This window comes from Schistocerca cancellata, chromosome 11, assembly GCF_023864275.1.
Source record: "Schistocerca cancellata isolate TAMUIC-IGC-003103 chromosome 11, iqSchCanc2.1, whole genome shotgun sequence".
Classification (NCBI taxonomy): domain Eukaryota; kingdom Metazoa; phylum Arthropoda; class Insecta; order Orthoptera; family Acrididae; genus Schistocerca; species Schistocerca cancellata.
In genome coordinates, this window is record NC_064636.1 from 45,837,417 (window position 1) to 45,864,919 (window position 27,503).

Here is a 27,503-nt window from a genome sequence, read left to right on the forward strand (position 1 = left end):
CTGTGCTGTATATGTGCAGAGTGAATTGACGAATCAAAATGTTTACCAAGGCCAGGTTCCGAACATGGGTCTACCCCTAAGTAACAAATGCGGTAACGACTACGCCACCATGGCAGAGTGGCTTTGCACAACTGCTGTTCGAGTTTATGGGGAATATCAAGGGCACTGAGGCGTGAATGGGAATTTGGATTGAGGAGTTGTGCAAAGTCAGGGTGGCGTAGTACTTAGCGTTGGGAGATTGGTTAATTTAAGGGAGGGGACCAAACAGCGAGGTCGTTGGTCCCATCACATAAGGGAAGGAACCATTCCAGCATTTGCCTGAAACGATTTAGGGAAATCACAGGAAACCCAAATCAGGACCGAGTGAGGTGGCGCAGTTGTTAGCACACTGGACTCCCATTCGGTGGGACGATGGTTCAATCCCGCGTCCGGCCAATCTGATTTAGGTTTTCTGTGATTTCCCTAAATCGCTCCAGGCAAATGCCGGGATGGTTCCCTTGAAAGGGCATGGCCGACTTCCTTCCCTAATCCAATGAGACCGATGACCTTGTAGTTTGGTCTCTTCCCTCAAAAACAACTGTGGTGTGTGTACTGTAAGACCTTCGGTACACACACCATCAGATTATTTGACTTGTCGCTCTAACGAAGTAGGCGAGTGTCAACAATATGTCTCGTGGTCTTATTGTGGCGTGTTTATCTTCTTCCGTCAGTTCAGACGATAGAAATACCACTTGCACGCTTAGAGTAGCAGATTGATGGTGACCAACTTTAAACAGAACTTGATTAATTTTCACACACATTTATTAAAATAATAACAATCATAACCTTACTTAACTTGATTCTGGATGCTATTTACAATTGACAATCTGAAGTACCTTTGGTCTTAGTATGTTCATCTTATTCGCACATATCTCTGATACTTGACAAAGAGTCTATACATTTATCTTCATGGCTATGTACAGGAATATGATAATCTTCTTAGGTGCAGACTGAAACTTGACTATAGACTGGTACAGACTAATGCAGACTAATCAGACTGACTAATCGGAGGTCTGTACACTCGTTATAATGCCTCATGCGTTCAGGTATCACTGCGCGAGTGTCATTCGTGAGGAGAAAGGGTTCTACATTAGCAGCAATCTCATTGGATGCATTACACATTAATAAGCGGATCGGCAGAAGCAGAATTTGGTCCGTCTCTAAGGCAGCGCCATCTCTTAGTGCGGAGACAGACGAGCGCTGCGCCTGTGCTGTTGTGCTTAGTGGGGCGCGCTCTAGTGGGAAAGCTGTGTACATGCTGACTACGCGGAACTATGTACACAACAACAACCCAACCCCAAATCAGGATGGCTGGACGCAGGTTAGAACTGTAGTCCTCCCGAATGTCCAATGTGCTGACTAACTCGTCACCACGGTCGGTAGTAAACAGCACATCTGTCTAGCGAACAGGAGACTAGCGAGCAGGAAACCTGGGTTCGACTCCCAGTCTTGGTACAAATTTTCATTCGTCACTTCAGTCTGCATATATACACTGATAAGCTAAAACAGTTTGACCACTGCCCACCACGAAATTGGATGCCGCCCTGTAGCATTGCAGGCACATGACACAGTACCAAAAGTATGTAACTGGAGCAGACACAAACGGGGCATCACCCTAGTGAAGATGTGGGCTGCAAATGAGGAATTTCATTGAGATAACCCTCTTTGACAAAGGGTTGAATGATATTACTCAGAGCTTGTGTACGAGTATGGCGGAACTGGTCGAATGTTCACGTGCTACTGTCGTATCTTAGGAAAGAGGTGGAAGGACAGCGAAACTAGGAGTCAAATGGTTGGATGTTCACGACTGTTCACAGAACATGGAGTTCAGAGGCCTGTCTACTCTGTATAGTTGGATGTATGGTGATCTGTGGTATCCCTGCTGACAGAGCGCAACGCTTGTGCACACACAGTGGTTCAGAGGACTCTGTTCATTGTTCGCTGAACATGGAGCTCCTCAGTAGACCACCCATTCGTGTTCACTTGTTGACCCCACTACACTGTCAGTGGGCAGGGGACAATCAGGATTCGACTGTCGATCAATGGGAACGTGTCAGCTCTTCGGATGAATCACAGTTTTGCTACACTAGGTCGGTGGTCACCTCCATAAATGTCATCGACTTGAACGGCGGCTCGAAACGAGAAGCACACCACAGACGCTATGGGAGGCATTCTCGTGCGCTTGTAGGGGATCTGTAGTAGCAATCGAAGACACGCTGCCAGCTGCAAACTACCTGCATCCCTTCATGCTCCGACAGTGATATCGTCTCCCAGCAGTATAACTGTCCTTGTCTTGGAGCCAGAACTGTATTTTAGTGGTTTGAGGAGCATTACAGTGAAGTCACGTTGATGTCCCTGCGACCAGATTCGCGTGGTCCTATGTCACCCATCTCGGTCGCTATCGAGCGCTGCGCTATCACCGCGTATGCAAAACAGCGTCCCATTATTTATGCGAATTACACACACAAAAAAAGTTTTGCATCACCCCAGTTACCAGAACTCCTGAAGATAGACGTTGGCTGTGGGTATTGTATCACAGACACAGTCCCTTTGGCTGTTCAGAGGTGTCACTAAACCCGCCCAAAGACGTAAACAACCATGCATGAGCAGCGCCTATTATGTGGAGGGGGTCCGACAGCCGATCAGTTCCAGTCATTCCACCAGGAAGGAGGTACACGGCTCGTGTTTGTAGTTCAACCGTGCCTAGACAGTCAATACCGCGGTTCGGCCGCGTCCGCATTGTTACTTTGTCCCAGGGAGAGCTCCCAACAAGTGTCCAGGCGTCTTGGAGTGAGCCAATGCGAAGTTGTTTGGACGTCGATGTCGAAGACATGCCTCGCTCAGGGCGCCCGAGGGCTACTACTAGAATGGATGAGTGCTACCTACGGATTATTAGGAACCCTGACAGCAACGCCACCATGTTGAATAATGCTTTTCGTGCAGCCACAGGATGTCGTTTTATGGCTCAGACTATGTGCAATAGGCTGCATGATGTGTAACTTCACTCCCGACATCCACGGCGAGGTCCATCTTTGCAACCACAACACCGTGCAGCGCGGTACAGATGGGCTCAGCAACATGTCGAATGGACTGCTCAGGACTGGCATGACATTCTCTTCACTGATGAGTGTTGCATATGCTTTCAACCAGACAATCGTCGGAGACGTGTTTGGAGACAACCTGGCCAGGCTGAACGCCTTAGACTCACTGTCCAGCGAGTGCAGCAAGGTGCAGGTTCCCTGATGTTTTGGGGTCGCATTACGTGGGGCCGATGTACGCCTCTGGTGCTCGACCAGAGTGGCCAGCATGTTCTGCAGACATGACCCCTATCGAACATGCCTGGGATAGATTCAATGGGCTGTTTATGATGTGACCCACCAACCTCTCTGAGGCAAGTACACTGAAGCGCCCTTGAGAAGTGGGACAATCTGGGCCAACAGTTCCTTGATGAAGTAGTGGATAGTATGCCACAACGAATACAGGCATGCATCAATGCAAGAGGACGTGCTACTGGGTATTAGAGGTACAGGTGTGTACAGCAATCTGGAGGTCTGTATGGTGGTACAATATGCAATGTGAAGTTTTCATGAGTGATAAAAATGATGTCCATGTTGATCTCTATTCCAAAAATTCTGTACAGGTTCCTGAACTCTCGAACCGAGGTGATGCAAAACTTTTATTGATGTGTGTATGTGACCTATGCATAGACATGTAATGCCACATACCTCCACAAATCTACCAACAAATTGCCGGATTCCTCATAGGCAGAATCCTTGGAGCATTTCGTACCAGATACAGACAAACAAGCTATTAAGCAGGTGGTCATAATGTTTCGGCTCATCAGTGTACATGAAACCTCTATGTAGTTAGCTGACATTGTTTGACAAGCTGCTAACTATGTGTCGGGCTGTCTGCAGGATGCACGTGTGCTGGTGGCGGCTGATCGTGGCGATGGTGGCGCTGCCGTTGGTGGCGGGCGTGGTCATCATCCTCATGTGCTTCGTCTGCTGCCCGCTGCTGTGGAAGGAGATACCCAATACAGAGCAGAGCGACTACTACCGCACGCCGCTCTACGTGGTGGGAGTGCTGGCGCTCTGGGTGCTCTTCGCCATCGGCATCTTCTTCCTCTGGTGGCGCCGCAAGCCGAAAGTAATCGTCGACGATTCCACTGAAGTGATCGTCGACGAGCCCATCAAAGTGATCTTCGACGAGCCCACAAAACTGATCGTCGACGAGCCCACCAAACTGATCGTCAACGAGCCCACCAAACTGATCGTCGACGAGCCCAGCAAGGTGATCGTCGACGAGACCACCGTGCTCCCTGCCGCCGAGGCGTGACGGCCCGTCCACTTGCCGGTGCCTCCGAGACGCGACGTATGGCTGTGACATCAATGAGGCCACTTTGTCACGTTGTGGTAGACCACTGGGATGTACATCTCTCCTGAAAACCGGGCTTTATATTGACGACCCTCCATTATATGGAATAAATCTCCACATTACTCTGCAAGTTTTCAGCTGAAACACAGGTGTTTGTACCTGAGGCTCCAGTTGCGATTCGTGCTATGCGAAAATTTTTTGTCGATGCGGAGCTTCTCTTGCTACAAACAATGCAAAGAGCGCGAAAACACTGCAGGGGAAGGTCTTTCCAACTCGGACGATTTACTCAGTTGTATGGCACCCCATACTGTACCCTAATATGAAGAAAATTCACTCTAAAACAAGAAAAAGAGACATGCCACGAAGAAATTATCCGAATGGGACGGAAATCGGTAGAAGTGATGTACATATGCATACACACTAATGATTGGATGTACCGCAAAACTGGATGATATTTCCACGAGAAAGTCCTTCACACACTGAACAAGTCAAGACCGCGTTAGTCCAACTTGGCCAATATGCAAGCAACTTTTCACGACATCCCTCGGGAGGACATCCAGTAACGTAATCAATCCATCGCAAGCTGAATAACTCAGTGCATAAGGGTCAGAGATTGAATTCCTCAATTTGTTGAGGGCTTTCTGTTGAATAAATCATCCAATGTTTCTAATATTCTACCTTTGTTTGTTTGCCTGTACACTTACATCGTAATTGCCGTGTTCCGACTCATTCGGATTTTCTCTTGGAGTGTGAATTCTACAACCGACATTTATAATTTTCTAGAAGAGCAGCTTGTCGGAAACCTGTGTCTTGCACGTTGTGCCATAAGAGGTTTTGTTTTATAGTTTCGTGAAATACAGATTGACAAATAACTGCACAATACAGGTGAAACAAACAAATGTTTCTCAACCCATTCCCATAATGGTCACAGAGACAAGGATGATGACCATTGTATTTTGAAGTCTGGTACGAGACTATGAATTTCTCTCACTGATGTTCAGCTTCTGATAGGCAGTCAGAAGTGGTTTTTACTCTCAGTAACACTTAAATAAAACTAGTTTGTGCATCATTGTCAGTAAGTTACAAATAACATTTTCAAAAATCACTGTACACATCCCACTACAGCGTTCAATAAAATATTTAAAACAAGTGTAAGTTGATTTATTTAGATCCTATAAGAGCCACCCATGAAATGTTAAAGTAATTATTTGTAGAATGAACAATAAAGCAAAACTAATGTACAAAGCTACTGGTACATGAATTGTACGAGTACAACAAAAAGAGCACTTTCTACGCATAAGTGCAATATCCAAAACAAATCTCAAAAAAGATGCAGACTGTAACACAATATATTTTTACATATTACGACTGGGAAATAAGTTAATTAACAATGTTTAGTAGAGATTAGAAGAAGACGAAAATTAGTGTGATTTACCATGAGGGAGTTAGTTCTGAATTACGGTTTAGTACGATTTCATGTAAGTTTCAGAATGTAATTTCAGACAGTTTACGGCAATTCGAGTTTCAGTGAAATAGACTGTAATGACAGGGAGGCCAATATTACACCGAGCGAGGTCGTGCAGTGGTTAGCATACTGGACTCGCATTCGGAGGTCTACAGTTCGAATCCGTGTCAAGCTATCCTGAGTTAGGTTTTCCATGATTTCCCAAAATCGCTTTATTCAAATGCCGGGATGGTTCCTTTGAAAGGGCATGGCTGATGTCCTTCTCATCCTTCCCTAATCTGATGAGACTGATGACCTCGCTGTTTGGTACCCCCCCCCCCCCCCCCAAACCAATCAAATGGTCCAAATGGCTCTGAGCACTGTGGGAGGTCATCAGTCCCCTAGGACTTAGAACTACTTAAACATAACTAACCAAAGGACATCACACACATCCATGTCCGAGGTAGGATTAGAACTGCGACCGTAGCAGCCGCACGGTTCCGGACTGAAGCACTACCACCGCCGGCCCCAAATCAATCAACCAGCCAATATTACAATACAATTTGCAGTGTACCAAGGCACCTCAATATGAAACGACAGCTCGGCCACACTGATGGGAATCATGAGTAGCAAAGTTGTTCATAGTGATTTTCCAGCATCTGCTCCTTCATGTAACGGTCAGGAATCTAACTGTCAGTCGTCACCGATTTCCACGTCTAAGAATGAAAAACCTTCTGTACTGCGAGCATACGTCTCTTGTACAAACGTCTTCCATTATCTCACAGAACAACCCACCCTCACAGATGTGATGTCCTCAACATGGAAGTTCTGAAATTCAATATTTGCAGAATATGGAATTTTTATGTGGTTAGTTCCTATGGGACCAAACTGCTGAGGTCATCGGTCCCTAAGCTTACCTAACTTAAACCAACTTACGCTAAGGAGAACACACACACGCTTACCCGAGGGGAAGCCGCGCGAACCGTGGCAAGGCGCCTCGGACCACGCGGCTACCTAGTGCGGCTACAGAATATGCTGTCCATTTTTGTTTAATGAATTCGTCAACTATTTTAAGTAAAACTTGGCAGCGACATGAAAGTACGAGGGCGTTCAATAAGTAAAGCAGCTCATTTTGTTTTCTAGGACTTCAAAATGGCGTCTGCAACGTAGGTGTACTCTAGGCAGAGAGCTGACACTGAGTTTCTTTTGGCGGAAAACCAAAGCATCGCACGTATTCGTAGCAGCTTGCTGAATGTCTACAGAGAACTGGCAGTGGACAAAAGCACGGCGAGTCGTTGGGCGAGACGTGTGTCAGGGTCGTACAAACCAGTCCGTTCTCCCCCTTGCCAGCCTGCCGCACACAGCTGTGACTCCTACAACGCCGGAACGTGTGGACACTCTCATTCGAGGTGATCCTCGGATCGCAGTCAGACACCTGGCTACTCAACTGGACGTCTCTGTTGGTGGTGCTGACACAGTCACCCACCAGTTGGTGTACTCAAAGGTGTGTGTGTGTGTGTGTGTGTGTGTGTGTGTGCGTGTGTGTGTGTGTGTGTTAGAATGAAGAAGGAATTCGTCGTGCATCGCAAGTGATACCTACCCCTCCTTCTCACATAAGAAAGCCAACTAGCCTCAGTGAGGGCAGAGACTTGTTACAAAACACGCTTCCCCTGTCATGCTCCTCTCTGTTGCGACACTTGCTGGACATGCACGCTGCAACCCCATTTTTTAAAATGAAACATGTTCACATGTGTGCACTATGCTTATTGTTTGTAAATCACTTGATTGCTGCACTCTTTACTTCTCAACTGGCAGTAATTGAAAGACTTCAGGCTATTAATGCCACGAATAGTAATAATAATAATAATAATGTGTACAGTAATATAGTAGCCCTTATGTACAGGGCTATTACAAATGACTGCAGCGATTTCATAAATTCACTGTAGCTCCATTCATTGACATATGGTCACGACACACTACAGATACGTAGAAAAACTCATAAAGATTTGTTCGGCTGAAGCCGCACTTCAGGTTTCTGCCGCCAGAGCGCTCGAGAGCGCAGTGAGACAAAATGGCGACAGGAGCCCGGAAAGTGTATGTCGTGCTTGAAATGCACTCACATCAGTCAGTCATAACTGTGCAACGACACTTCAGGACAAAGTTCAACAAAGATCCACCAACTGCCAACTCCATTCGGCGATGGTATGCGCAGTTTAAAGCTTCTGGATGCCTCTGTAAGGGGAAATCGACGGGTCGGCCTGCAGTGAGCGAAGAAACGGTTGAACGCGTGCGGGCAAGTTTCACGCGTAGCCCGCGGAAGTCGACGAATAAAGCAAGCAGGGAGCTAAACGTACCACAGCCGACGGTTTGGAAAATCTTACGGAAAAGGCTAAAGCAGAAGCCTTACCGTTTACAATTGCTACAAGCCCTGACACCCGATGACAAAGTCAAACGCTTTGAATTTTCGGCGCGGTTGCAACAGCTCATGGAAGAGGATGCGTTCAGTACGAAACTTGTTTTCAGTGATGAAGCAACATTTTTTTCTTAATGGTGAAGTGAACAGACACAATGTGCGAATCTGGGCGGTAGAGAATCCTCACGCATTCGTGCAGAAAATTCGCAATTCACCAAAAGTTAACGTGTTTTGTGCAATCTCACGGTTTAAAGTTTACGGCCCCTTTTTCTTCGGCGAAAAAAACGTTACAGGACACGTGTATTTGGACATGCTGGAAAATTGGCTCGTGCCACAACTGGAGACCGACAGCGCCGACTTCATCTTTCAACAGGATGGTGCTCCACCGCACTTCCATCATGATGTTCGGCGTTTCTTAAACAGGAGATTGGAAAACCGATGGATCGGTCGTGGTGGAGATCACGATCAGCAATTCGTGTCATGGCCTCCACGCTCTCCCGACTTAACCCCATGCGATATCTTTCTGTGGGGTTATGTGAAAGATTCATTGTTTAAACCTCCTCTACCAAGAAACGTGCCAGAACTGCCAGAACGATGCTTTCGAACTCATTGATGGGGACATGCTGCGCCGAGTGTGGGAGGAACTTTATTATCGGCTTGATGTCTGCTGAATCACTAAAGACGCACATATCGAACATTTGTGAATGCCTAAAAAAACGTTTTCAGTTTTTGTATGTGTGTGCAAAGCATTGTGAAAATATCTCAATTAATAAAGTTATTGTAGAGCTGTGAAATCGCTTCAATCATTTGTAATAACCCTGTAGTTACTGCTGTCATACTGACAATTCATTTATCTCTTTCGAAGTGAGCAATGAAGCAGTTTCTGGACTACTGTAGGTACTATATACAAACTGGAGAAGACATTTTCTCGAGATATTTAGCATTTGTTACGTACGTGTCTCACTTTTACCGGCAGCGACGTATGGGACACATCACAACGTATGTGCAGTGTGTGGACTATGTAAGAAACTTCTGACCTTCATTATACGGGGACTAAGGCCCCAAGCAAGAAAGAGTGGTTTTTACAGAAAACTAATACATACTTTTAATTTTCTGTACTGTAATCTATTCTGTTGCATTTAATAAATAACTGTTACTTGTTTCTCTACACGAAACTATACAGGAGAGCCCACACAACAGTTTGTAGGCGAGGTGGGCAGAGGCTAGACCTGGGGAATGGAGTATTTTTAATATTTTGGAAGACGAATGGTGACTTTTAAGTACCCATAACAAAGTTCCGTTTCTGACCGTTGTAAAGACCAGCATAATGTCGCCTTTTAACTCATTTTCTATACAGAAAAGCAAATGACTAGATTACATTTTTATCTATCCCTGAGAGCTAGGGGAGGAGGGGGTTACTGTCCCGCTCTTGCCCCCAAGTATGGGCCCACATGCAGTACAGGTTTTGCTAATATCCGGTTTTTTAAAGCAGATTTTTAAGAACGACATCGATAATCAGGTACAACTGGTAATCAGGAATCGACAGATCCCCAATCATACCGGACTATCAAGGTCCTACTGTATATGTGACGTACCTGTCTCGTTTCCTCTGTCATAGATGCATGGCATACACCAAGGCGACGAAAGTCACTGGATAGTGGTATGGACATTTACGGGGTGGCATTAGTATCACGTAGACAAGGTATAAAAGGGCAGTGCAGTGGCGAGTTGTCATTTGTACTCAATTGCTTTACTGAAATGTTGTTGTTGTTGTTGTTGTGGTCTTCAGTCTTGAGACCGTTTTGATGCAGCTCTCCATGCTACTATTTCCTGTACAAGTTTCTTCATCTCCCAGTACCTACTGCAGCCTACATCCTTCTGAATCTGCTTAGTGTATTCTTTTGCTCTCCCTCTACGATTTTTACCCTGCACGCTGCCCTCCAATACTAAATTGGTGATCCCTTGATGCCTCAGAACATGTCTCACCAACCGATCCCTTCTTCTGGTCAAGTTGTGCCACAAACTCCTCCCAAATTCTGTTCAGTACCTCCTCATTAGTTATGTGATCTACCCATCTAATCTTCAGCATTCTCCTCTAACACCACATTTCGAAAGCTTCTATTCTCTTCTCGTCCAAACTATTTATCGTCCATGTTTTCACTTCCATACATGGCTACACTCCATACAAATACTTTCAGAAACGACTTCCTGACACTTAAATCTATACTCGATGTTAACAAATTTCTCTTCTTCAGAAACGCTTTCCTTCCCATTGCTAGTCTACATTTTATATCCTCTCTACTTCGACCATCATCAGTTATTTTGCTCCCCAAATAGCAAAACTCCTTTACTACTTTCAGTGTCTCTTTTCCTAATCTAATTCCCTCAGCATCACCCAACTTAATTCGACTACATTCCATTATCCTCGTTTTGCTTTCGTTGATGTTCATCTTATACCCTGCTTTCAAGACACTGTCCATTCCGTTCAACTGCTCTTCCAAGTCCCATAGTGCTCAGAGCCATTTTGAACCTGACACTTAAATCTAAACTCGATGTTAACAAATTTCTCATCTTAAGAAGCGCTTTCCTTGCCACTGCCAGTCTACATTTTATATCACCTCTACTTCGACCATCATCAGTTATTTTGCTCCCCAAATAGCAAAACTCCTTTACTACTTAAGTGTCTCATTTCCTAATCTAATTCCCTCAGCATCACCCGACTTAATTCGACTGCATTCCATTATCCTCGTTTTGATTTTGTTGGTGTTCATCTTATGTCCTCCTATTCACTGAAAAAGTTTGCGATGTGATTATGGCCGCACGGGAAGAATTAGCAGCCTTTTAACGCTGAATCGTAGTTGGAGCTAGACGCATCTGACATTCACTTTCGTCAGTCGTCAGGGAATTCACTATTACGAGATCCATGGTGTCTAGATTGTACCAAGAATACCCGCCACTCACCCTACCGTGAGGGCGGATCCACCGAGTGTTCTTCACCAGGAGGTGCCTCGGAAGCAGAGCCCGTGGGCAAACGGAGCGACACCAGGGGTGTCCCGTGCGACACGTCAGGTGCTCCAACGTCGTTACACCCCTCGGCAGCAGCCTGAAGCTGACTCATCGCACACGTCCTAGCCACCCTAGAAGTAAACAACAAAAGCAGACAATCCTAGATATGCAACTCGCCACCATCCCGATATGTCAGCAACAGAAGCTGATGCACTAATGGGCTACGTAGCTGGCTCTTCAGTGAGCAGCTATTGCGCTACAGACAATTAGTTTACACTTACAAAAACGCGAGAATAAGCCTCAAGCAGTGAAACACGCCCTAGACTCTCACTAATTCGGCCCTCAGTACGCCGGCCGAGGTGGCCGAGCGGTTCTAGGCGCTCAGTCCGGAACCGCGCGACTGCTACGGTCGCAGGTTCAGATCCTGCCTGGGGCCTGGATGTGTGTGATGTCCTTAGGTTAGTTAGGTTTAAGTAGTTCTAACAAGGGAACCTCCCCATCGCCCCCCCTCAGATTTAGTTATAAGTTGGCAGAGTGGATAGGCCTTGAAAAACTGAACACAGATCAATCGAGAAAACAGGAACAAGTTGTGTGGAACTATGAAAAAAATAAGCAAAATACACAAACTGAGTAATCCCTGCGCAACATAGGCAACATCAAGGATATGAGCTCAGGAGCGCCGTGGTTAGATTGAGCAGCTGCGGAACAAGAGGTTCAAGTCTTCCCTCGAGTGAAAACTTTACTTTCTTTATTTTCGCAAAGTTATGATCTGTCCGTTCGTTCATTGATGTCTCTGTTCACTGTAATAAGTTTAATGTCTGTGTTTTGCGACCGCACCGAAAAACCGTGCGATTAGTAGACGAAATGACGTGCCTCTCCAATGGGAACCGAAAACATTTGATCGCAAGGTCATAGGTCAACCGATTCCTCCACAGGAAAACACGTCTGATATATTCTATACGACACTGGTGACGGCATGTGCGTCACGTGACAGGAATATGTTGTCGACCCACCTAACTTGTACACTTGGCGAATGGGTAAAGAGATTCTTCTACCTTTCCCGATTTAGGTTTTCTTGTGCATGTGATAATCACTCCCAAAAAGGTGATGAAAACATATGAGTTTGTCACATAAACTGCATCAAATGAATGCAATAGTTTCAGAGTCGCACAGTTTCCCCTGTGCTCTGTCAAAACATTTGTTTTTAACGTTTTCAAATTTTTCCTTGTGTAAACCGTCAAATCCTGCATATGTCCTAGCAAATCTGAACATGTCCTGGGACTTTGGAGAGCGAAATTGTTTATGTGTGAGTGCCTAAACTTTGATTATCCTCTGAAAATAAAAAATTAAAATTTTCACTCGAGAGAATACTTGAACCAAGAAACTCTCATTCAGCGGCTTCTCACGCTAACCACGGGACTACGGCGCTCCTGATTTCATACCATCTATAATGTTGTCTATCTTACACATGGACTACTCAGTTCGTATATTTTGCTTATTTTTTTCATAGTTCCGCACAACTTCTTCCTGTTTTCTCGATTGAAGTCTGTTCAGTTTCTCAAGGCCTATCCACTGTGCCAACTTATAACTAAATCTGAGGGGGGTGCGATGGGGAGGTTCCCTTGTCAGTAATCTGGCGCACATCCAGAAACACGTGCACAATGAATTATCGTGCGCAACAATGCCTAGTTGAACAATGCTTTATATACTGTATTAGAAATTGTAGCTTTCTTTACAGTTCGGTATCAAGTCTTCTAAAAGGAAACAAGTTACACTAGACCTCAAGCAGAAACTCGAAATTTTAGACAAGTTAAATCGAGGTTCTTCACAGAAAACCATTGCTGCTGATTTCAATGTTGGACGAGCAACTACTTATGACATTAAAAAGAAAGAAGATGTTATTCGACAGTACTCAACACAATTGGATAGTAAGGTGCGAAAACGGAAGGTTACGCAAAAGAGTGAGACTGAAGAACTGGACGTAGCTGTTTATAGATGGTTCGTACAACAAAGCAGTAAAGGAATTCCAGTAAGTGGCCCGACTATAATGGAAAAGGCAGCTGCATTTATGGTAACATACCAGTGGACGGCTGGAAAAACAGCAACAATTTTCATAAAGTTTATGATTGTCTAACTACATAATGTGAACCCTGAATACAAAGAAATTTTAGAACAGTGAAAGTGTTTTAAGAATGAAGATTTTGGTACAAGAATAATCAGAATAGCTTTGATATAAACTTTATTAGACGGGGTGTTACAAAAAGGTACGGCCAAACTTTCAGGAAACATTCCTCACACACAAAGAAAGAAAATATGTTATGTGGACATGTGTCCGGAAACGCTTAATTTCCATGTTAGAGATTTTATTACTTCTCTTCAAATCACATTAATCGTGGAATCGAAACACACAGCAACAGAACGTACCAGCGTGACTTCACACACTTTGTTACAGGAAATGTTAAAAATGTCCTCCGTTAGCGAGGATACGTGCATCCACCCTCCGTCGCGTGGAATCCCTGATGCGCTGATGCAGCCCTGGAGAATGGCGTATTGTATCACATCCGTCCACAATACGAGCACGAAGAGTCTCTACATTGGTACCGGGGTTGCGTAGACAAGAGCTTTCAAATGCCCCCATAAATGAAAGTCAAGAGGGTTGAGGTCAGGAGAGCGTGGAGGCCACGGAATTGGTCCGCCTCTACCAATCCGTCGGTCACCGCATCTGTTGTTGAGAAGCGTACGAACACTTCGACTGAAATGTGCAGGAGCTCCATCGTGCACGAACCACATGTTGTGTCGTACTTGTAAAGGCACATGTTCTAGCAGCACAGGTAGAGTATCCCGTATGAAGTCGTGATAACGTGCTCCATTGATCGTAGGTGGAAGAACATGGGGCCGAATCGAGACATCACCAACAATGCCTGCCCAAACGTTCACAGAAAATCTGTATTGATGAGGTGATTGCACAATTGCGTGCGGATTCTCGTCAGCCCACACATGTTGATTGTGAAATTTTTCAATTTGATCACGTTGGAATGAAGCCTCACCCGTAAAGAGAACATTTGCTCTGAAATGAGGATTGACACATTGTCGGATGAACCATTCTCAGAAGTGTACCCGTGGAGGCCAATCAGCTGCTGATAGTGCCTGCACACGCTGTACACGGTACGGAAACAACCGGTTCTCCCGTAGCACTCTGCATACAGTGACGTGGTCAACGTTACCTTGTACAGCAGCAACTTCTCTGACGCTGACATTAGGGTTATCGTCAACTGCACGAAGAATTGTCTCGTCCATTGCAGGTATCTTCGTCGTTCTAGGTCTTCCCCAGTCGCGAGTCATAGGCTGGAATGTTCCGTGCCCCCTAGGACGCCGATCAATTGCTTCAAACGTCTTCGTGTCGGGACACCTTCGTTCTGGAAATCTGTCTCGATACAAACGTACCACGCCACGGCTATTGCCCCGTGCTAATCCGTACATCAAATGGGCATCTGCCAACTCCGCATTTGTAAACATTGCACTGACTTCAAAACCACGTTCGTGATGAACACTAACCTGTTGATGCTACGTACTGATGTGCTCGATGTTAGTACTGTAGAGCAATGAGTCGCATGTCAACACAAGCACCGAAGTCAACATTACCTTCCTTCAATTGGGCCAACTGGCGGTGAATCGAGGAAGTACAGTACACACTGACGAAACTAAAATGAGCTCTATGGAAATTTAGCGTTTCCGGATACATGTCCACATAACATCTTTTCTTTATTTGTGTGTGAGGAATGTTTCCTGAAAATTTGGCCGTACCTTTTTGTAACACCCTGTATAGACATTTATGACGGTCAGTAATTTAAAATTTTTCCTGCCAGTCTACGTTTGAAGTCTATACACGTATTAACTACTTTTCTTAGATGCTTAAAACTTTTTGCACACGTTTATGGCATTGTTATCTAAAAAGTAGACTGAAATCAAATGATTTTAACCAATAGTTTTTATACTATAAATACATAAATTTGACAGTCAAAATTAAGGTAATTTTTCATAGTTAATAATGTTATATTTTTCCTCCTGGTGATAGTAAGCTGGTGTCTGTAGTCTACGTTTCTCGAAATGGTAGCCTGAAATATTGCAAAACATTTCAGACCTCTAGCTCTAACAGTTTTTTGCATAAAATAAGCACGTCAGAAAATTTGATTCTTGGGGAACTCGGTTTAAAGGTGCGTTTCATCTGTTACTCATCTCTGTTGTTTTTAATGCCCTCCACTTGCATAATATTCTTGGTTTGTGTGCTCCTCATCTTCTCTCTTGCTTTTCTTGCTCCTCTTTGCTGTTCTGGCCTCTTTAGTTGCCTCAAGAACCAATTTTTCGCCTTCGCTGCCTCTCAAGGAATCAATTTCCATCAGTGATTGTCTCAAATTCAAACCAGGAGTTCGTCCCCACAACTCTGAAACATCACATCTGCTAACTGCCCCATCATTAAAGCAAATAACTGCATCTAATACACCTAATCTCATGGCATTGAAGCCAACAAACATAGTTTTAGGCAGGCGTTCCCATATCACACGGATGAAACATTCATCAACATTTTGTGTGTTTCCATGTAAGCACCGTGACAATACTTTAGTGTCACTTAGATCCCTGTATACGGGCTTAATTGCTTCCAACACCTCAAATGGCAGGGAGTGATGGTGTGCGTAAGTCTCACAATTTGCTATTGCTTTTTTGTATCCACACCATGTGTCTACACCACTCCTGTAGAGAGCATGCACTGGATGGTCATCCGTAGAGGCTTTATGGAAAAAGGCAGCCCATACTGCTTTCTTCATGGCCTCAGTACTGTCTCGATTCCTTCTGATAGCTAATCCATAACAGATCTGCAGTTTGTCCACCTCATCCTTAGTAAGACGACCCCTACCACCAGTTGGTTTGCCATCACAGAGTTTCCCCTTCATGTCTCTTATTAGTATACGTAAACGTGTGCCCATCCTCTTTTGGACATGACTAACACACACTAACTTTTCAAGTTTTACAGTTCTTCCATAAGGCATATTTTCCAACACATTTGCAAACCCTTTGGACTCCAAGGCCGCATGTTGTTGTTGTTGTTGTTGTGGTCTTCAGTCCTAAGACTGGTTTCATGCAGCTCTCCATGCTACTCTATCCTGTGCAAGCTTCTTCATCTCCCAGTACTTATTGCAACCTACATCCTTCTGAATCTGCTTAGTGTATTCATCTCTTGGTCTCCCTCTACGATTTTTACCCTCCACGCTGCCCTCCAATGCTACATTTCTGATCCCTTGATGCCTCAAAACATGTCCTACTAACCGGTCCCTTCTTTTTGTCAAGTTGCGCCAGAAACTCCTCTTCTCCCCAATTCTATTCAATGCTTCATCATTAGTTATGTGATCTACCCATCTAATCTTCAGCATTCTTCTGCAGCACCACATTTCGAAAGCTTCTATTCTCTTCTTTTCCAAACTATTTATCGTCCATCTTTCACATCCATACATGGCTACACTCCATACAAACACTTTCAGAAACGACTTCCTGACACTTAAATCTATACTCGATGTTAACAAATTTCTCTTCTTCAGAAACGCTTTCCTTCCCACTGCCAGTCTACATTTTATATCCTCTCTACTTCGACCATCATCAGTTATATTTCTCCCCAAATAGCAAAACTCATTTACTACTTCAAACGTATCATTTCCTAATTTAATTCGCGCAGCATCAACCGATTTAATTCGACTACATTCCGTTATCCTCGTTTAGCTTTTGTTGATGTTCATCTTATATCCTCGTTTCAAGACACTGTCCATTCCGTTCAACTGCTCTTCCAAGACATTTGCTGTCTCTGACACAATTACAATTTCATCGGCGAACCTCAAAGTTTTTATTTCTTCTCCATGGATTTTAATACCTATCCCGAATTTTTATTTTGTTTCCTTTACTGCTTGCTCAATATACAGATTGAATAACATCGGAGATAGGCTACAACCCTGTCTCAATCCCTTCCCAACCACTGCTTCCCTTTCGTGCCCCTCGACTCTTATAACTGCCATCTGGTTTCTGTACAAATATCAAACAGCCTTTCGCTCCCTGTATTTTCTACTGCCACCTTCAGAATTTGAAAGAGAGTATTCCTGTCAACATTGTCAAAAGCTTTCTCTAAGTCTACAAATGGTAGAAACGTAGGTATGCCTTTCCTTAATCTTTCTTCTAAGATAATTCGTAAGGTCAGTATTGTCTCACGTGTTCCAATATCTCTACGGAATCCAAACTTATCTTCCCCGAGGTCGGCTTCTACCCGTTTTTCCATTCGTCTGTAAATAATTCATGTTAGTATTTTGCAGCTGTGACTTATTAAACTGATAGTGCGGTAATTTTCACATCTGTCAACACCTGCTTTTCTTCTTGAAGTCTGAGGGTATTTCACCTGTCTCATACATCTTGCTCACCAGATGGTAGAGTTTTGTCAGGACTGGCTCTCCCAAGGCTATCAGTAGTTCTAATGGATTGTTGTCTACTCCCGGGGCCTTGTTTTGACTCAGGTCTTTCAGTGCTCTGCCAAACTCTTCACGCAGTATCGTGTCTCCCATTTCATCTTCTTCTACATCCTCTTCCATTTCCATAATGTACTGAAATATATTTAAATTTGTTTTTAAATATCTTCCCGATGTCTGAATCGATTCATTTAACTACCATTTTGTTCACAAAACTCTAAATATTGATTTAAGACGGAAGAAAACGAATTTTTGAAGCGGATTCACTAGAAAGTGACCTTAACAAACAACTTGGCGGCAGTAACTTGTTAGCAGCGAGCGAAGGTTGGCTATCAAACTGGAAAAAGCGACATGGCATTCGGCAGCTGTAAGTCACTGGGGGAAAGTCGCTTAGCTAATGATAAGTGTGCTGATGAGTTTGTAAGCAAGATACGGAGGATTATAGAGGTAGAAGATTTAACTGCTGATGCCTTGTATAATACTGATGAAACAGGACTTTTTTACAAGATTCTTCCTTAAAAAAAACATTAGCTGCCAACAACGAGAAACAAGCTCGTAGTTACGAGCAACAGAAACAGCGCGTAACAATAATGTCGTGTTGTAATGCATATGGGAGTCATAAACTGATGCTTATGGTGATTGGAAAATCCAACATCTACGTTGCTTTAACACACTGACATAAATACTCTACCCGTGCAGTATTGAACTCGGAAGAAAGCGTGGATGGACAGACAAATATGCTCTCGGTGGTCCCAGGAAACATTTGTACCGTCAGTGAGAAGACAGCTAAGGAGAAAAAAAGCTTCCACTGAAAGCCATCCTTGTAACTGACAATGCTCCCAGTCATGCTTTAGATGTTTCTCTAAAGTCCGATGGTATACAAACACTCTTTCTGCCACGCAATTTGACAACCCTAATTCAGTCAAAAAAAAAAATATGGTTCAAATGGCTCTGAGCACTATGGGACTTAACTTCTGAGGTCATCAGTCACCTACAACTTAAAACTACTTAAACCTAAGTGGCCTAAGGACATCACACACATCCATGCCCGAGGCAGGATTCGAACCTACGACCGTAGCGGTCGCGCGGTTCCAGACTGTAGCGCCTAGAACCGCTCGGCTACTACGGCCGGCCCTAATTCAGTCCATGTGCCAGGGAATTTTGAAATCAATTAATCGTCATTATCGACATTCGCTTCCCGTCTCCTTGCTGCACCAAAGTGAAAACGGCTCTATCGAGACTATGCTGAAGGCGTGGAAAGCAATTAACATACGGGATGTTGTTTTTCAAGCAGCCAAAGCATGGGATAAAGTGGAGAGCCGGAGAAAACTGTGGCCATCCACTGATGCCGAGTTGAATCCAGTAGTGAGTGACAGCGATGAGCCACTCAGCTCGGAATTATCGATTCAAAAATGGTTCAAATGGCTCTGAGCACTATGGGACTCAACATCTGACGTCATCAGTCCCCTAGACTTAGAACTACTTAAACCTAAGGACATCCCAGACATCCATGCCCGATGCAGGATTCGAACCTGCGACTGTAGCAGCAGCGCGATTCAGGACTGGAGCGCCTAGAACCGCTCGGCCACAGCGGACCGCTGGAATTTCAATTACTTTGCACACTGACATGTTCCAAAACCTTCCAGGAAGAGAAGAAGTTGATGGTGACGCTACTAAGTGGCTGAATGAGGAAAACTGCGATGCAGGCCAAACTTTAACAGATGAAGAAATAATCAAAAGTGTTCAAAAAAGTAATGATGAAAGAGATGAAGAAGAGGACGCAGGTGGAGAGAGCATGAAGATTTCTCCCACTGCTGCTGCTGAAGCGGCCGAGATCTTCGTGGAGCACATTATGCAACAACGAGATACATGCAGTACCGATGTAATGCTCGTAAAGCGGTTGCGTGATTAAACATGCCATCAAGGGTATCGTCATTGTGACAGCTAAAAATTAGCGACATGTTTCATAGTGAGTGATACGAGTACAGGGTGGTCCGTTGATATTGACCGGGCCAAATATCTCACGAAATAAGCGTCAAACGAAAAAACTACAAAGAACGAAACTTGTCTAGCTTGAAGGGGGAAACCAGATGGCGCTGTGGTTGGCCGGCTAGATAGCGCTGCCATACTTCAAACGGATATCAACTGCGTTTTTTCGTAAATAGCAACCCCCCTTTTTATTACATATTCTTGTAGTACGTAAAGAAATATGAATGTTTTAGTTGGACCACTTTTTTCGCTTTGTGATAGGTGACGCTGTGATAGTCACAACCATATGGCTCACAATTTTAGACGAACAGTTGGTAACAGGTAGGTTTTTTAAATTAAAATACAGAACGTAGGTACGTTTGAACATTTTATTTCGGTTGTTCCAATGTGATACATGTACCACTGTGAACATATCATTTCTGAGAACGCATGCTGTTACACCGTGATTCCTGTATATACCACATTAATGCAATAAATCTTCAAAATTATGTCCGCCAACCTCAATGCATTTGGCAATACGTGTAACGACATTCCTCTCAACAGCGAGTAGTTCGCCTTCCGTAATGTTCGCACATGCATTTACGATGCGCTGACGCATGTTGTCAGGCGTTGTCGGTGGATCGTGATAGCAAATATCCTTCAACTTTCCCCACAGAAAGGAATCCGGGGACGTCAGATCCGGTGAACGTGCGGGCCACGGTATGGTGCTTCGACGACCAATCCACCTGTCATGAAGTATGCTATTCAATACCGCTTCAACCGGAAGCGACCTATGTGCCGGACATCCATCATGTTGGAAGTACATCGCCATTCTGTCATGCAGTGAAACTTCTTGTAGTAACATCGGTAGAACATTACGTAGAACATTATCCTTCCTCGCATAATGCTGCACCATACATTAACCCGCCAAGGTCGCTGATGTTCCGCTTGTCGCAGCCATCGTGGATTTTTCGTTGCCCAATAGTGCATATTATGCCGGTTTACGTTACCGCTGTTGGTGAATGACGCCTCCTCGGTAAATAGAACGTGTGCAACAAATCTTTTATCGTCCCGTAATTGCTCTTGTGGCCAGTGGCAGAACAGTACACGACGTTCAAAGTCGTCGCCATGCAATTCCTGGGGCATAGAAATATGGTACGGGTGCAGTAGATGTTGGTGTAGCATTCTCAACACCGACGTTTTTGAGATTCCCGATTCCCGCGCAATTTGTCTACTACTGATGTGGGGATTAACCGCGACAGCAGCTAAAACACCTACTTGGGCATCATCATTTGTTGCAGGTCGTGGTTGACGTTTCACATGTGGCTGAACACTTCCCGTTTCCTTAAATAACGTAACTATCCGGTGAACGGTCCGGACACTTGGATGATGTCGTCAAGGATACCGAACAGTATACATAGCACACGCCCGTTCGGCATTCTGATCACAATAGCCAAACATCAACACGATATCGACCTTTTCTGCAATTGGTAAACGGTCCATTTTAACACGGGTAATGTATCACGAATCAAATACCGTCCGCACTGGCGGAATGTTACGTGATACCACGTACTTATACGTTTGTGACTATTACAGTGCCATCTATCACAAAGCGAAAAAAGTGGTGCAACTAAAACATTCATATTTCTTTACGTACTATACGAATATGTAATAAAAATGGGGGTTCCTATTTTTAAAAAAAACGCAGTTGATATCCGTTTGAACTATGGCAGCGCCATCTAGTGGGCCAACCATAGCGCCATCTGGTTTCCCCCTCCAAGATAGACAAGTTTCGTTTGTTTTCGTTTGATGCTTATTTCGTAAGATATTTGTCCCGGCTACTATCAATGGACCACCCTGTATAATACTTTGTACAGTATATTGTACACTCAATGACTATGTTTTCTTTGAAAATTAATGTATTTTTGGATTTAATAAAGCATATCGTCTACATGCTAAAATTGTATCCTTCGGTATGATAAAGTACAGTACACTATATCCCCTATGTTTTCATAATAAAATGAATTAAAAAAATTGAAAGACTCAATAATCCGTTACTTCCTCTAATCCGGCACCCATATGTGCCAGGAATGGCCAGATTAGCGAGAGTCTAGTGAATATAATGAAAAACACACAGAAAACGACAAACACTTAACTTGCAGCTCTGTAGTCGTGTATCAGCTGAGAGCTCGAGCCTTACGTCAAATAAATCGCTCCGTTTCCGCATTGCGACGAGTTTTACAGTGTTTTCAGCGTCCCCCCGACACACTTTATGTGCCTTCACTGCTAGTGTGGCAGTAGCCGTCTGTGATTGGCCGTCGGACATTGAGGACGAACATAGGTGGTAGTCACATTATTGTGACTGTACCGTGTAGATTGCGCTTCAGGGGGAACAATTAATTTATGACTTCAGCAGCTATGATGCGAGGGAGCGTCGTGCACACCATGGGTAATTTCGGCTTAGGTCTTTCAGTGATCTGTCAAATTCCTCTCGCAATATCTCATCTTCACCTTCATCTTCTTCTTCTCATTATGTGATATTATCTTCAAGATAATTTCCTGTGTAGAGCCTCTCTATATACGTCTTCCATCTTTCTCCTCTCCTTTCTTTCCTAAGTACTGGCTTCCCACCAGAGCTGTTGACAATCATACAGTTGCTTTTCTTCTCTCCAAAAGTATCTTTAATATTCCAGTTGCCTGTCTCTACCTTTCACCTAGTTATATCTGCTACTACAGCCTTCCATTTATCCTCTAGCTATACCTGCTTAGTCTTTCTACTTCCTGGCTATCTCATATTTTAGGCGTCTGTATTCCCTTTCGCTAGCTTCATTTGCTGCATTTTAACATTTTCTGTTTTCGTCTATTAAATTCAACATTTTCTGTGATACCTATCGTTCCCAAAAGAAGTGTTATAACTCCTCTACTGTTCCTAACCCTTATAAATCACTCGAGAGGCAATCTAAGCATCCGTTTTAGACATTTTGCTGACGATGGTATCATTTACCGTCTTGTAAAGTCATCAAAAGATCACAACCAATAGCAAACTCATTTAGGCAGGATATCTTTATGGATCGAAAAGTGGCATTTGACTCTATGTAATGAATAGTATAAAGTCATCCACGTGAGTCCTAAAAAGGAATCCGTTAAATTTCGATCAGATGGTAAATCACACAAATCTAAAGTATGTCAATTCAACAAAATGCTAAGGGATGACAGTTACAAGTACGTTAAATTGTAACTAACACGTAGGCACCTTCAGATTACTATCTTCTCACCTCCCTGAAGGCACACCCTAGTGGAATTAAATTTTCTACCGATGAGGAGGTGCAGAAAGAGGTCCTAAATTGGAGCAAGGAGTGTCGTTCCAGGAAGGCAGAAAGAAGTTCCTGCCACAATTCACCACATGAACCGAAGAGAATAGCGATTGTGTGGAAAAAATATTCAACAAGTGAATCAACTACACTTTTTAAAAATATATAAAAATCTAGTACACTTAAATTGTGAGCATGCTTAATAGAAAATTAGTACATGCGATAGCCGATTGTCACAAAATTCTAACAAGATATCTGCACAATAAAATGTATCCTCTGCATCGCATTTTGCAGTTATTCGGTCTGTCTACGGTTCCTTTTCCTTCGTTTCCTGTTTTTCCCTTTGTTCATTTTCCCTTTCTTTTGGTTCCCTTTCTTGTCTATCACGCTGTTTTTGTGGTTTATAAGCTTCCCTTTTCAGAGTCTCCTGTTATCTTTCTTAAAGAAAAATTCTTATCATTTCAACCACCGACAGTTCTCCGACTTGCTGTGATAGTGATTGCTGTGACGTCACGCACACTATGGTCGTCTGCCGCTGTCCCCATTCGCGAATCTACATCTACATCTACATTTATACTCTGCAAGCCACCCAACGGTGTGTGGCGGAGGGCACTTTACGTGCTACTGTCATTACCTCACTTTCCTGTTCCAGTCGCGTATGGTTCGCGGGAAGAACGACTGCCGGAAAGCCTCCGTGCGCGCTCTAATCTCTCTAATTTTACATTCGTGATCTCCTCAGGAGGTATAAGTAGGGGGAAGCAATATATTCGATACCTCATCCAGAAACGCACCCTCTCGAAACCTGGACAGCAAGCTACACCGCGATGCAGAGCGCCTCTCTTGCAGAGTCTGCCACTCGAGTTTGCTAAACATCTCCGTAACGCTATCACGCTTACCAATAACCCTGTGACGAAACGCGCCGCTCTTCTTTGGATCTTCTCTATCTCCTCCGCAACCCGATCTGGTACGGATCCCACACTGATGAGCAATACTCAAGTATAGGTCGAACGAGTGTTTTGTAAGCCACCTCCTTTGTTGATGGACTACATTTTCCAAGGACTCTCCCAATGAATCTCAACCTGGTACCCGCCTTACCACCAATTAATTTTATATGATCATTCCACTTCAAATCGTTCCGCACGCATACTCCCAGATATTTTACAGAAATAACTGCTACCAGTGTTTGTTCTGCTATCATATAATCATACAATAAAGGATCCTTCTTTCTATGTACTCGCAATACATTGCGTTTGTCTATGTTAAGGGTCAGTTGCCACTCCCTGCACCAAGTGCCTATCCGCTGCAGATCTTCCTTCATTTCGCTACAATTTTCGAATGCTGCAACTTCTCTGTACATTACAGCATCATCCGCGAAAAGTTGCATGGAAATTCCGAGACTATCTACTAGGTCATTTATATATATTGCGAAAAGCAATGGTCCCATAACACTCCCCTGTGGCACACCAGAGGTTACTTTAACGTCTGTAGACGTCTCTCCACTGATAACAACATGCTGTGTTCTGTTTGCTAAAAACTCTTCAATCCAGCCACACAGCTGGTCTGATATTCCGTATGCTCTTACTTTGTTTATCAGGCGACAGTGCGGAACTGTATCGAACGCCTTCCGGAAGTCAAGGAAAATAGCATGTACCTGGGAGCCTGTATCTAATATTTTCTGGGTCTCATGAACAAATAAAGTGAGTAGGGTCTTACACGATCGCTGTTTCCGGAATCCATGTTGATTCTGGGTTTCCAAAAACGACATGATACTCGAGCAAAAATCGGGTCTGCCTGTTCCCGTTCGCGAACGTAGTGGGTATGACTTGACAATTGTGTCATAACCGCCATCCACACTGTTTGTCGGCTTGCATCTGTCATCTGCCATGTTTATTTTCAAGCTTGTGACGTAACTGCTCAGAGAAATCTTTCTCGGCACGCCGATCGTCAACTCTCGGATGTGCACGCTGCGACGCTTTCTGATAGTCAAATGTCACACCGCGACAGCTGACAATCGCAGAGCTATGCCGGGTAGAAGACAAGATGGCATCTAGCTTTGAAAATAAGTGACAATCACCTACTAGACACTGAATCCTGTTATTATGGCATCCATCTTGTGTTCTTAACCGTAGTAACAATGGAGATGCTAATAACGCTAACAAATAAACTTTGCATAAAGAGATGATCAGAAACTAATTCTAACCACGTAGATAAACAATTCTGCAAGGAAATTGGCAGCGATAGGATAAAATTCCGGAGATTAGTTTTTATATACACTACTGGCCATTAAAATTGCTACACCACGAAGATGACGTGCTACAGACTCGAAATTTAACCGACAGGAAGAAGATGCTGTGATATGCAAATGATTAGCTTTTCAGAGCATTCGCACAAGGTTGGCGCCGGTGGCGACACCTACAACGTGCTGACATGAGGAAAGTTTCCAACCTATTTCTCATACACAAACAGCAGTTGACCGGCGTTGCCTGGTGAAACGTTGTTGTGATGCCTCGTGTAAGGAGGAGAAATGCGTACCATCACGTTTCCGACTTTGGAAAAGGTTGGATTGTAGCCTCTCGCGATTGTGGTTTATCGTATCAAGACATTGCCGCTCGTGTTGGTCGAGATCCAATGACTGTTAGCAGAATATGGAATCGGTGGGTTCAGGAGGGTAATACGGAACGCCGTGCTGGATCCCAACGCCCTCGTATCACTAGCAGTCGAGATTACAGGCATCTTATCCGCACGGCTGTAACGGATCGTGCAGCCACGTCTCGATCCCTTAGTCAACAGGTGGGGACGTTTGCAAGACAACAACCGTCTGCAAGAACTTTTGCAGCAGCATGGACTATCAGCTCGGAGACTGTGGCTGCGGTTATGCACGACCGCATGTTGCAGGTCCTGTACGGGCCTTTCTGGATGCAGAAAATGTTCGACTGCTGCCCTGGCCAGCACATTCTCCAGATCTCTCACCAATTGAAAACGTCTGGTCAATTATGGCCGAGCAACTGGCTCGTCACAATACGCCAGTCACTACTCATGATAAACTGTGGTATCGTGTTGAAGCTGCATGGGCACCTGTACCTGTACACGCCATCCGAGCTCTGTTTGACTCAATGCCCAGGCGTATCGAGGCCGTTATTACGGCCAGAGGTGGTTGTTCTGGGTACTGATTTCTTAGGATCTATGCACTCAAATTGTGTGAAAATGTAATCACATCAGTTATAGTATAATATATTTGTCCAGTGAATACCCGTATATCATCTGCATTTCTTTTTGGTGTGGCAATTTTAATGGCCAGTGGTGTATATACAAGACACGAGATTTTATGCATAATGAAAACCGTACTTACATCCGCCATTTTGCTCACTGCTGTCATTTTTCGAAATTTTTAATACTTGCACGGTTTCGTTCAGTACTTCGTTTATGGCTTCCCGATGTCCACCGGATGATGTCATCAGACAATAACAGAACAGATTAATTTCTTTTATCAATACCGTGTTGGGGAGCCTTATCTAGTCTGATAAAAAAAATTAAATTAAATATTGAAATATTCCAATTTTTTCAATTTTAATCTAATACTTATGTAGGTGTTGTGTTTCATACTAGAATGTAGTGTTCCCAGTTTGGCACAGCTTCGCCACGGGAAACACGAATGCGGCAGAAGACGTCCGTCTTCTGGTTGGCTCCTGACCGTTGTCAGAAGGAGGCTACTCTTTGATTACGCAGAGGATTCTATTGTTTGGAAAAGAGCGGCCCGGATTCCTTTACATAATCAGTATGAATTTTATAATTACCTAATGGACCTTTAACAATGAACAATAAAAATTGCATTTGCAAATGAAATTATTAATAAATGGGGCGGCTATGAGTTGCATAGAAAGACAAAGGACCGGCCTTCTGCCTACGGACAGGATGCCGCGGTATTCTCCGCTCTAGTAAAGGCTGATTGACATTTATTAAAATAATGTGACATGGAGGTAAAAAAAAGGAAAAGAATAGAATAAGAATTCTGGTAAACACTAAATATATTCAAATATTTCTCACAAGCAATTAGGGCTTATTTATAAACAGTCTAAGTTATACAGGGTGAGTCACCTAACATTACCGCTGGATATATTTCGTAAACCACATCAAATACTGACGAATCGATTCCACAGACCGGACGTGAGGAGACGGACTACTGTAATTGGTTAATACCAACCATACAAAAATGCACGGAAGTATGTTTTTTAACACAAACCTAGGTTTTTTTAAATGGAACCCCCTTAGTCTTTTTCACTGACGCACATGCACATTGCCATGAGGGGTGAGGTACACGTTCGACGGGCGTTTCATAGGACGTGGAGAACGCATAAATTGGCCAGCCCGTTCTCCTGATCTTACACCTCTGGACTTCTTTCTGTGGGGTACGTTAAAGGAGAATGTGTACCGTGATGTGCCTACAA

General features: G+C 44.0%; 1 protein-coding gene across 2 annotated transcripts in view; it reads left to right on the forward strand.

Annotated features, from left to right (window-relative positions):
- The window catches only part of LOC126108749 (uncharacterized), a 142,817-nt gene that overhangs the window by 110,202 nt on the left and 5,112 nt on the right, over positions 1-27,503 (forward strand). The window contains exon 2 of one of the 2 annotated variants that reach the window (XR_007523619.1): positions 3,957-5,021. Coding sequence is in view for 1 of the 2 variants with exons in the window: in XM_049914093.1 (XP_049770050.1) it covers positions 3,958-4,377 (420 nt within the window). In the remaining variant the exon portion in view is untranslated. Of the gene's footprint in view, positions 1-3,956; positions 5,567-27,503 lie in introns of those variants that run through there. The other variant, XM_049914093.1, reaches the window with a different exon arrangement.